This window comes from Furipterus horrens, unplaced genomic scaffold (assembly GCF_987537825.1).
Source record: "Furipterus horrens unplaced genomic scaffold, mFurHor1.1.pri manual_scaffold_2, whole genome shotgun sequence".
In the NCBI taxonomy this organism is placed as follows: Eukaryota; Metazoa; Chordata; class Mammalia; order Chiroptera; family Furipteridae; genus Furipterus; species Furipterus horrens.
Genome location: NW_028327172.1, coordinates 40891447 through 40903963, shown reverse-complemented (window position 1 = coordinate 40903963; position 12517 = coordinate 40891447). Strand labels below are relative to the sequence as shown.

At 45.5% G+C, this 12517-nt stretch overlaps 1 protein-coding gene across 1 annotated transcript; it reads right to left on the bottom strand.

Moving 5' to 3' along the window:
• Positions 1-350: 350 nt before the first annotated feature.
• NLRP10 (NLR family pyrin domain containing 10) lies at positions 351-12517 on the bottom strand. The gene is made up of 3 exons (XM_090267661.1): positions 12469-12517; positions 4414-4730; positions 351-2830 (listed from the first exon to the last, which is right to left on the bottom strand). The coding sequence occupies exons 2-3, from the start codon at positions 4691-4693 to the stop codon at positions 1161-1163; spliced, it is 1950 nt and encodes a 649-aa protein (XP_090123787.1). The 5' UTR covers positions 4694-4730; positions 12469-12517; the 3' UTR covers positions 351-1160.

The window sequence follows — 12517 nt, the reverse complement described above, 5'->3', positions numbered from 1 at the left end:
ATTTAACTGGTTTCTTGTATTTTGCCTGATACCCTCCTCCACCTACCACTTTCAAACCCTACCCTCTCAGGAGTTCCCATAGCCATTCACTGAGGATGGAGTTCCTTCCTTTTGGCTACAGATTTCTCTTTCCCATGGTTCATGCCTCCCACTCCTCAGTGGGAGGCAGGCTGAGTAAGGAACCAGTGAGCCAGACTCTCTCTGCTTCTGGAATCACTACCCCTCTGACCATCAGGCCCTGTAGCCTGGTTGGGCCCATCCTTCCAGACTTCTATACACAGGAGGCTCATTGTCTCTCTCTTTTGTGAGAAATGCTCACAATAAAACACTGGGACACAGGACTTCAGCAGCAAAGCAAGGCGTTTGTTTATTCATGGGTCTGCAGAGCTGGGCACAGCCAGCCAAAGGCACGCATATGAGAAGTAGACAAAAGCAAACTGGTTTAATACTAACGATTAGCTCCCCCTCCCTAACGCAATTATCTTCCCCTTCCCTCTTCTTCTCCCCTGTTTCTCCATTACTGATTAATCCAGGTTCACAATCTAATGCGATTAACTACTTACCTAAGGGTGTGATTAAGTAAGGGTAATATAGTTATAGGTCTATCTCCAACTTATTTGCACAGTTATCTAGCTACATCTTCCCATTTCTGTGTGTTTGGTGATGACAATCTTCCTCTTTTTGATCCCAGAGATATGTGGGAGGAGCTGTGGAATGTCATTTCCTGACCCCTTTTCCATGATTCATCTGTTAATTATCTCCTACTGGTTTGAGAATTACTGGCTTCTTTGTCCCTTACACTTTCATCCAGCGCCCTCAGAAAACCCCATTCCATCAGACACACTGTATCTGTGTGACATGCTGTTTTTTTCTGCTCAAAATGCTATCCTTTGGGAAGCCACTTTCCCATTGCATGCATTTCTGGAGGTGTTGATCCTTTCTTACTCAGCCCTAAGGGTATGGAAAAATGATCTAGGAAGGATGGCCATGTGACCTTGGCCATGAAACTCGGGTGGAGCCAGTCAGGGAAATCATCTTCCAGAACACAGGGATTGTTCAAGGCTTGGCATGTTCCAGGGTCAGGTCACACATCTCTCCCTTCCTTTCTACCTCTGCCTTCCTCGTCCTCTTGTCTCTCCACCCCAACACCTCTTTCAGCTCTAGTGTCTCCATTTCTGTGCTTCCTCTTCTGCCTTCCTTGTCTCTAGTTCCCCTTCCCTGTCTCTGCCTTTTTCATTAGAAGCCTTCTTCTGTGTCCCAGCTACATCACCTTTGTCCACAACTGGACATTTTAGCTCCTCTTTCTTTGTATTACTCAAGCTGGTTTTGAGAAAAACTGTTTTCCTGCTCTGGGATTGCTTTTTGTTTGAATGTTCCATCTTAACTCCTACATCACCAATCTGAACACAGTTTACCAGATTCTTTGTCGATGCATACAGATTGAATTCCAAATCCCAGGTCCTGTTGTGCTTTATAGAGTTCATTTGTTCTTTGAAGTTCTTCAGATCCTGCTTTATCGAGGGGGGAATTTTGAAGGAGAATGTTAGCTCCAAGTTCGTGGAGCTCTCTTTTTTTGATATGTCCAGTAAGAACTGCATACTGAGGGTCAGCTCCTCATTCCCTGCCTGCTCCTTGTCATCCAGCAGCCTAGTCACTTCTCTGAGTGCCTCTTGCCCCAGCTGGCTCTGGTCTTCTTTCACCAGGTAGGACATGGCATGAAAAAATTCCTGGAAGCTGATGTGGCGGAAGCTGTAGAACTTCTTGATATCCAGTCCCTCTTGGTAATTGTGGCTCTTCAGGAAAGCAGCAAGACGGGGCCCATCTAAATTGTGCTTCCTGAGGTCAGCTTCTTCAAACAGGAACCTCTGATGCTGTATCCCCTCAGTTGCCAAGAAGCACAGACCCCTCAGGACCCCGTCTCGGGTAAGCTCAGAGCAGCCCTCATTGTCCCTGGGTGGCAGGAAGGTGGAGACGTAGGCCATGAAGATGTCAGTGCCATTACTAGGAGTCTCTGGGAGCTCTCCGCCTCTCTCCATCTGCTCCTTCAGCCAGGAGCAGACCACCCAGCAAATGCCTGGAACCTGACATGCTTGGCGGAGAACATCATTTCCATGTACAAAATCAATGGCCTTTTTGGCTTGCTCCTCGTCTGTGAAATAGGAGTTGAAATAACTCTTCCTCTCAGCCTCAGAGAAGCCAAGGATGTGGACATGGCGCGGTCGTTTCAGCAAGGACTCCAGGTTCCGCAAAGCCAGAGACCGAGTGGTGATGAGGAGGGAGGATGTGGGAAGTACCTCTCTCCTGATTAGACGGTGCAGCATGTCCTCTGTGGGGCTGGGCCCCGGCCTCCTCAGCCTCACTGCAAAGGGCCTCTGCAGCTCATCGTAGCCATCCAGGATGAACAGTAGCCGCTCTGGCTGCCTCCAAATCTCTGTGGCAGGTGCTTTATTGTCCCCACAACACCAGAAGAGGAGCTGGTCCAGTGTGCCCTCTGGCAGCAGGCCCACTTCTCTGCAGCTCACATAAAAGACATAATCAAACCGGCCTGGGTACAGGGTGCCAGTGGCCCAGTCCAGCACCATTTTTCTTGCCAGTGTTGTCTTTCCAGTTCCAGCTGAGCCTTGTAACACCACTACGGGTGGGTCTTGGCCGGGCTCTTCTTCTGAATCAAAGAGAGCCTCCACCGTGACAGAGTCCAGCCCCTGCACCTCAGTGGGGCTCCCTGAGCTGGGCTTGGCCACCAGGAGCAGCTGGTTGTAGCTGTGGCTGACTTCCTCTTCTTGCCAGTCCTGTAGGGAGCGCACATACTCTCGGTATGTTTCTCTGTAATCTGAGCCAGACACATGGGGTATTAGGTGGTGAGACGGGAATAAAGAAAGACAAAATGGCTCTTTAGGCTCATCTTCTATGCTGTCTAACTTGTATCTCCATGAAGGTTATATTGGGTTGGCCAAAGAGTTCATGTGGTTTTTCCATAAAATAAAAAACACGTTTTCCATGTTCACCAATGACAATATTGATTAGGATATTATGAGTATGTCAGCTATCTCCAGTATGGTGAATGTTGATTGTTCTCAATTAATGTCTCAGTTTGATCCCTATCAACTTCAACTGGTCTACCTGACCGTGGAGCATTGTCCAGCAAGAAACCTCCAGCATGAAACTTCGCAAACCACTTTTGACACTTTCGATCAGTCACAGCAACTTCTCCATGCACTGCACAAATCTTTTTTGTGTGTGTGTTTCAGTTGCATTTTTACCTTTTTTGAAATAATAAAGCATAATATGCTGAAAATGTTGCTTATTTTCTTCCACCTTCAATATTAAAATGACTACATGAAAATTCACCAATTTTGATAAGTTTTTTAAAAATGCATGCTGATATGACTGACAGCTGTCACAATACAATCTAACAAAATTGCCTCGCATGAAGTTAAAGACAACTAAGCACTATTAGAGCCATGTAATGGAAAAAACCAAGTGAACTTTTTGGCAACCCAATACTTCCATCTTCATGGGGAGGGACCACTGTACATATGTACATGTGTGCATATGCACATCTGTAAGTGTGCAAGGTATGTTTAGTGTTTGACTGTCTGTGGGAAAGGAGTGAATGCTTGTCTCCGCACATGCTCATGGGCGTGTGCTTATGGAAGCTTGTGTATTTTTGTGTAGGGAAGGCATGTCAGTGTGCATCAGCAAGTATGTTTGTAAGGATATGTGTATGTGCAAAAGTTTCCATGTGTGTGAATGAGTGTGCATGTCAAATGTCCCTATCTGAAATGGTAGAACAGAGAGAACAAAGGGAAGGGAAGCTGCAGGATAGTGAAGCCATAGGAACCTATTCTAGGCAAAGGTCAGGTCAGGTGCTGCAGACAAACCAGCTCCTGAGCAGGAGCCATGACTCTGAGTCTGTGGAACCTCCCTTTTCTGTCAGAGGAGCCCTCAGGCATGAAAGGAGCCTGTTGAGAGGGAGCAATGGCATCAACAGACACTCTCTCCTCTTCAGCACCCCACAAGAAGGGATAGGATGGGGCTGTATGCCCACCCCACTCTCTGGGGCACCTTCAGTCCCCCAGTTCCCTGAAAGAGCTGGGCCCAGGAGCAGGCTGTCCTCTCTAAGAGTCAGCCTGAGCTGCCTGCCAGGAGAGCACCTTCTCCATAGTCTCCCCTTCTCTGGAACTGCAACTAGAGTTAGGAGGTAGGGCATAGTGGCCATAAGATTCCCTAATCTTTCTATAAATAAATCCCTGCCCTCGGCTCAGGCCCTTCACCCCTAGAGTTGTCGGAGTCTTCAGCTGGAGACAGCTAGGACCACTAGGACCTCAGGCTCTGGGTAGTTTTTGAAAATGTCATGGGGAAGGGGGAGTACCAGTGCCACCCTGACCTTCCCTTGTCCCCTGCTTTACTCACCATTTAGACAAACGTGGCTGAGCTGGTCTACAAGTTCTAACAGGTTCATGACCTTCAGAACCTTGAGCACCACTTTCACAGCCTCCTGTGCTCCGTACATCAAAATCAGCCGAGACGCCAGGTCCACCTGACTCAGGCCCTCCAGCTCCCCTCGGGACAGCCGTTGGCCCTCAAGCAGGGTTCTATCCCCTAAGTAGAACTTCAGTATCTTGAAGTCATGTTCATCAAGGTCACTCAAGGCCCAAAGCAAAGCCTCCCGTGGGTTGCTGGCTGGGGCCATGGTATTCAGTGTGAAGTGTCAAGTTCAGATCTGTGACCTGGAGAAGGAGGTGGGGTGAGAAGAGAGGAGAGATACACCTGCTGAGAGAAGAGTGGTCTGAAGGCGCCTAAGTCTGCCCTGCTTTCTGGGTGCTCAGCAAGCTACTGAGCACAAGTCAGGGAGAGAGACATACATGCCAAGTTCCAAGAAAGGCAGGGAAAATTCCCCGACTGCCTCTTCGTTATTGTCTCTGTGGCAACTAGAAGGTGTGTCAGTGTGTTAATCTCTGTCTCTATCTTTCTCCTCCCTTCCTCTCACATACATTGTTTAGCAGGCCCTATATGCCTCCTTAAACAGTGTGGGTTAAGAAAACAATTACATTTTTCTGGGACTTCAGGCAAGAGAGGAAAAGAAAATCTACACTCATCAGCCCACTGGCCTCACACATCAGCTTCATGGACTCAGTAGTAACACTTAGGATTTTAAAGGTGGAAGTCTTCTCATTCAGATAAGGAAACAAGTTCGAACCATGATAAAAGAAATGGCAGCAGCCCTGGATGGTGTGGCTCAGTGGGCTGGGAGTCATGCTGCAAACCAAAAGGTCACCAATTCAATTCCTGGTCAGACACAGTCCAGGTCCCTGGTTGGGGGTGGGTGCGAGAGGCAACCTATCAATGTTTCTCTCTCACATTGATGTTTCTTCCCCTCCCTTTCTTCCTCCCTTTTCCTCTCTAAAAATAAATAAGATCTTTTAAATAAATAAATGGCAACTTTGAGGGCTCACTTTGTCCTGGGTGATTAACATATATTAAACTGTCTTGGGGGTGCCTTCAGATGAAGAAAATGGATTTTCAGAATTTTCCAGAGCTAGACCAGTAGGCATAGAGGCAAGATTTAAATACTGATCTATGGAGGAGAAACAAGATGGCGGAGGAGTAAGTGGAAGCTACACTAACTTCCTCCCAGAACTAGTCTGGATTTACAACGCAATTTTGGAGAAATCATCTGGAATAACCAACCGAACACCAGCTGGAGAGAAGTCTTATAACCACGGAGAGACAGAAAAGGCCGCTACATCACAATGTGACCGGTAGGGAGTGCGGAGACGCGGAAGGGCTGGCTGGGCTCACACGGGTAGCAGCTGAAGGGACTGAGAAACAGCTCAGCAGCCGGGGGTTCCCCCTGAGAAGGGCAGGGTCTAAATCCCCAGCTGAACTTCCCAGCCTACAGCAACAGAGTGGAAAGTAAAATAGTATCCAGCTGAGAAAAGCGAAAAGCCACAGGGTTTCTTGCTAGCTGGAGAGAAACAGCTGGAGAAAAAGAGCTCTTAAGCGGATCACATACAAAAATATTTTGGCCCCCACTTACCCTGGGCTCAAGCGGAGGAAAGGCAGAGAGGACTGGAGACGCTTGGGGAGAGTTTGGTGTGGTGGCTTTGAGGGGAGAGCTGGGGAAGCAGCTGGCTGGGTCCCAGGGCTGACTCATCCCCACACTGCAGGCAGACCATTCCCAGCCAAGTGGCATCAGCCTGAGGGGAAGCAAAGGCCCTGCCTACAGGAATTAAGCTGCCACACCCGCAGTCCTTAAGCCTGACGGCTAATCACAGATTGAATAGATTATCAACTAAAGGAGACAAACAAAGGCAGTAGATCCCTGGAAGTCTCCAACAGGCTGCCTAGGCCCAGACTGGTACAGGATCTGACGCCACCAGGGGCAGATCCAGGAAGTGCAGATCATTCTAAGAAGCACCAACAAACAATAGGAGTCACAAAAATGGGGAGACAGAGAAACAACCCCCCATCGAAAGGAAAGGTAGAGTCCCCAGAAAGAGTGCTAAATGAAAGAGAGGGGAGCCAACTATCAGATATGGAATTGAAAGCATGTATTATGGAGAAGCTCAATGAGCTCAGCGGAAACTACAAAGAACTCCAGAAAAACTACAGTGAACTCCAGAAGAACTATAAGGAACTTACTGAGAACTATACCAGCATCAAAAAGGACATGGAAGCTATCAATAAGAGCCAGGAGGAAATGAAGAATACGATCTCTGAATTGAAGAACACAGTAGAAGGAATTAAAAACAGGCTAGAGGAAGAAAATCGGATCAGCGAGCTGGAGGACAATGTAGACAAAAACTCACAGACAGTGCGACAAAATGAAAAAAGGCTGAACAAGACTGAAGAGGCTCTAAGACAGCTGCAGGACAACATGAAACGTAATAATATCCATATCATAGGAATTCCAGAAGGAGAAGAAGAAGAGCAAGGGATAGAAAACCTCTTTGAAAAACTAATGACAGAAAACTTCCCTAACATGAAGAGAGAAAGAATCATGCAAGTCCAGGAAGCACAGAGGGTCCCAATGAAGATGAACCCCAACAGGCCCACTTCAAGACACATCATAATTAAAATGCCAACATTCAAAGACAAAGAGAGAATCCTAAAAGCAGCAAGAGAGAAACAACTAATAACATACAAGGGAGCTCCAATAAGGCTATCATCAGATTCCTCAGCAGAAACACTACAAGCCAGAAGGGAATGGCAAAATATATTCCAAGTAATGAAAAACAAAGGCCTACAACCAAGAATACTCTACCCAGCAAGGCTCTCATTCAAAATGGAAGGTGAAATAAGGAGTTTCCAAGACAAAAGAAGGTTAAAAGAATACATCTCCACCAAACCAGTATTGCAAGAGATGCTAAAGGGTCTGCTTTAAGAAGATGAAGAAACAGAGAGAGACAGAGAGGAACACGAGTACAAAGAGGGAAAATGACAATGAATAAATACTGAAAGAAAGAAGGAACTTCTACCATTTGCAACAACATGATTGGAACTAGAGAGAATTATGCTTAGCGAAATAAGCCAGGCAACAAAAGAAAATTACCTTATGCTATCACCTGTTAAAGGAAACTAATGAACAACACAAACAAATGAGCAAAATTGAACCAGAGGTATGTAAACGAGGAATAAACTAACAGTAACAAAGGGGGACATGGGAGGGAGAGAAGTGGTAAGAAGGGGAAGGGTCTAGTCAAAGAACATGTATAAATGATCCATGGACATGGACAGCTGAGTGGGGACTGAATGTGGGAGAAGGGAGGGACAGGGTGCAGAGAAGCAAGAGGGGGGGGAAAGTGAGACAACTGTAATGGAAAAACAAACAAACAGAAAAATTTTTAGTGGGGGGAAAAAATAAAAATATAAAGAATAGAAATGCAAGTTCAGTGAATATTAGAAGGACAAGGATTTTCCTTCACACTGTATATACTTTCTCCCTATCTGATCCCTCCAGAATTTGGCATTCTAAAGAAGTAAGTAATGACCTAAGTTTCTTTGCATAAAACTAATAAGACCAGTTGTTAATAGCGATTTTTTGACTAAGACTTTGACTGGAATGTCATGCCTAAAGGAGACATGCTTGGGCTTTGGTTGTTACCAAAAAGCCCTGAGCAACTAACTGGGAATGACTTTCAAAGGTAATAAAAGTCCACGAGATAAAAGGCCTGGTACCTTGGATGGATGAGCGGTCCATAGCAATCTTTCCAGGGAAGGAACGAAGGTTGTTTTCCTGAAAGATGGCTGGAAGGGACCTTAAGGCACAATGGAAAACCAGGAGGACCTGGAAAAGACAGGTGTTTACAGGCAAGGCTGAATGCCAGGTATGTGGCTCAGCTTCTGTGCCCTGAAGGGCAGACTGAAGGTCACCCTAAGTGTTCCTTGCGTAAGTTCCAGCAAAGCAGAACTAAAGATCATAAGTGATCATTTGCTGCTCTTGTTGTGTTTATGCAAATGAACAGGATAAATTAAAAATGAACTTAATGCAGTCCCTTTAATGACAAGGAGGGTAATCTTAGGGAGAAAAATCACGATTCAAGGAAGATCACAATGCCCAGTGGTAGACTATAAAGTAGTGCAGCTAACCATCTTTAAAGTTTCTTTTCATTTAAAATTTGTTTTCATTTGAAAGTTAAACTATGTCTGTGGCATTATCAAAGATGTTTAATTTACAGGCAAGAAGAATGTCAAATGCCTTGCAACTGGATGTCTTTCCGATAAGACAGTCCTACAGATCTATAAACTTGTGTGTGGGTTATGTTACATAAATTAACATGTGTTTTCTGTTTTCAAAGGGCATAAGCCTACGATCTCATTACCTGAGTGATTGTCTGTACGTATAGGCCTCGCTTAATCCTGTCTGCATTGCTGCCTCCGGAGACTTAATGGTTTGGCTGAACTAAGTGGCTGGGTTGGTGAAGAATGGGGTGGTCTGTGGGCTTCACTTTAAAACTGGTTTCTCTTTTCTATCCTAATGGCTTGGATAGAAAGAGCCCAGAGGCCTGAGAGGGGGGAAACCTAAAATATTTCCCTCAGTCCAAACTAAGTATAATGGGCAAAAGGGTTTTGGACAGCTGAGATGTACCTGGAATACCTTCCTCTAAAGAAGCCCTTCTTTTCCCTAATGTGGGACATTGAAAAATTAATACCTGTCTTTTGTCATCTAGTGGTTACAGATTGAATGATGTCCTTTAACCCTGTTGCCCCCAGAATACAACAAGGATGCCAGCCTGTTAAACCAAGCATGCCGTTGTCCAGAGACAGCCAACCAACCTGGAGTCTGCACGATCCTTCCCCTTGTGGGAAGGCCACCCTCCCCTCCACACCCCCACTCTTATTAGGGATTTCTTGACCCAAGGGTAGGTAGGACGACGACCATGCCCAGCTTGAAGCAGCTAGAGGAGCTCGAGACCTTCGTCCATTGTCCTTTATAAGATTGTAAAGGGTCTTAAGTGTGAGAGGGAGGGATTGTTATTTTTTATTGTTAAAATATTTAACTAATTAATTAATTATTTTTTAAAAAAAGAAGAAGAATATATGAAAGGGTGAGCCATGGGCATGGACTTGGGGAGGGGATTGTCGGGGAAGGGGGGTGCTGGGCGGAGGGGAGCAAAGGGGAAAAAAATTGGAACTATTGTAACAATATAATCAATAAAATATACTTAAAAAAAATAAATAAATACTGATCTATGATCTGGCTAAATCCAGAAAGAGATGAAAACACAAAGACAAAGCAGACAGACCCAGAAACCAGGCAGTTAGGCTAAATGCTACCCGAAACTGAAGAGAAATGCAGAGACAGAAGCAGCAGAGAAAGAAGAGTAGGGTCTTGAGGTGTATTTAACATAGAGAACTACAATTTTGGCAGGGTGGCAGTCTTCAGAAAAAATAAAACTCAACAATTGAAAGAAAGCTTTCAGAGGTTAGAATTATACCTGTGATCTAATGCCAATAGGGACTCGATCTCGGTAGTAAAATGTCTGAGAGTGAGCAAAAGGTATTTGGGAGTGAGGAAAGTTGTTGAGATACAAATACCAGCATTTTGACTACATAGCAAAAGAAGAGAGAAAATTTTAGGAATATGTTAGGATACAGGGACTTTGGCTGCAAAACAGAGGGCAATTAGGAAACGCAGGCCACTTGATGCAGGAGCAGTTTACAATTACAGTAAGCCCCAGGCTCCCCTACAAATCTCTGCTGTTAGCAGAGCTAATTTGGGAAAAAAACAAGAGAAGACAACACTAGCTCTGACTGGATGGCTCAGTTGGTTAGAGCAGTGACACAACATGCTAAGATCGTGGGTTTGATCTCTGGTCAGGGCACATCAATATGCAATCAATAAATGCATAAATAAGTGGAATAACAAATTGACGTTTCTCTCTCTCTCTCAACAACAAAAAAAATCAATTAGAGAAAGAGAAGACATCACTGGAGCCAGCCTAGATGTGCCTTCCAGGCTGTCCAGTGGGTGTGGACTGAGGGAACTGGAGGCGAGTCAGGGATAATGAGCTCCGTGTTTCAGGAGCCCAATAAACAAGGTCCTGGGAACTGGGTCGAAACAGATCCCTCTTCTGACCAGACAGATTCCCAAGCCAGGCCTGGGCCACTAGCCCAAACCCACTAGTTCACTTCTGCTTGGTGAGGCTGATATTAAAAGGCTGGCTAGGAACACCTAGACACTTACCCTCTAACACCCACCAGGCCCTGGTACGCATGGGGCTAGACCAGATGAAGAAGCATAAGCACCCACACGTGCCATCTGGCGTCACTGGATGAACACTGCTCACCAGAGAGGAACTTGACCTCATTCCTCCACATATTCAAGTTGAGAAACAAGGGAGGAGCCAAAGGAATGAACATTTCTGTCACCAACAGAAAATGAGCCCAGCAGTGCCTCCATCTCCCTCTCTGAAACCTCAGCCCTCTTCTACAACTTGACTCCAGACCAGGCTGGGGCAGTTTGACTTGAGAAACAAAGGAATTGGGTGCTGTCACACCACATCTTTGGCCACGACACCCTTTTTGTAAGTTGTTGAAACCACCAGAGGATGTGCTCACATCCACCAAGGTGTAAAAGGAGGAAGACAGGAGCTTCATGAAATAGGAACCCAAATAAGGAGCAAAACAAAGTCCTAGAAGGCAGCGGGTCAGAGGGCCTGGACAGCTGGTGGCCCAGGAAGCCCTGACAGAGCGGAATGGGGTTCTCAGTAAGATTCCCTCCAAAGAAAAAAGAATTGACAGGTTTACTGGTGTCACTGACCTTCAAAAAATCCTACTGAGAGGCTATTAGAAGGTATCCAAAAAACTAACAATACATACCAAGAAAACTAGACAAGTGAAAGTAAAACGAGGAAATTACTAGCTGTAGAAAAAAATAACAAAGGAAAAACAAAAACAGAAGTAAGGAGTTTACATAATAGTAAGTTACAACACTCAGGTGTAAATAATATTTGCATAGAAATAATAACATAACCACTGAATATTGATTTGACTGAAATATATAATATAACCACACTGAAAGGATAATGGTAGACTACACTGGAAGTCAGTAGATAATACCTAAAACTGATGAATCAAAAGGTAGTAGTATACATTGCATTTAGAAGTGCAGAAATGCAAGAAGAAACAAATTAAAATCTAAAGTAGTTGCCCCCAGAAGAAAGACTGGGGGCAGTGGGGGATGGGATGGACCAGAGGACTACTTTATTGGGAGCATAATCTTTTTCATTCTAATTGCCTTTTTAAACTGTATGTGTCACTCTGATAAAATAAAAATTAACAATGAAAGGATAGGAGATAAAGAAGTGGGGCTAACATGGTGTAGGTGCAAAAAGAAAAACATGTGCAGACGAATCTTTCAAGAAGCTTGGCAGCAAAAGGAGTCAGGTTCTCAGGTAATGTGGAGCCAAGACAAGATTTTGTTTGTTTTAACATGAGAGAGGGTGATGACTCTAGGCAGAGGAGTCAGCCTAGAAATGCTGGCAAGAGAGAAAAGTGCCAGCGGAGAGGATGGAGAATGTGGATTAGGATAGGATTCGAAGTCTTTGGCAGAAGGATGGAGAGAACATCCAGGCCTGAGGAAAGTGAGAGAGGTTGTTTGGTAGAATTAGGCAGGTAGGTCTGTGGGGTTGGTGGTCAGAAGCTGAGGGTAATCAGGTCTGGTGGTCCCTGTATTCTCCATAAAAGATGAGTAAGAGCATCCCCTAAGGGTGAGAGGCTAGGTGAGGAGGAGAGAAGCCTCTCTCCTGTACACCTTTCTCCCCACGACAAGCATCCCATGCCCATTGCTCGGGGTGTTGTCCCAGCGTCCAGGAGAACAGGCAGGGATAAGAATTGGTCTCTCCTAGAGCCTTAACCAAGCTGAGGCTAGAGACAAACATTGCAGCAAAGAGCCAAGCCCAAGAGACCAAGATGGGACAATAGAGTGAAGCAGAGCCTCGTAGAGCCTGGGAGGCCACTTACCGTGAAGGCTCCACAGGGCGAGGAACTAGGAGTCTGAAGGAAGTGGAAC

Coding starts and splice junctions, on each gene's coding strand:
- NLRP10 (XM_090267661.1), bottom strand. CDS start 4,693: ATGGCCCCAGCCAGCAACCCACGGGAGGCTTTGCTTTGGGCCTTGAGT. Junction 2,831..4,413: donor CAGCCACGTTTGTCTAAATG/GTGAGTAAAGCA, acceptor TGTCTGGCTCAG/ATTACAGAGAAACATACCGA.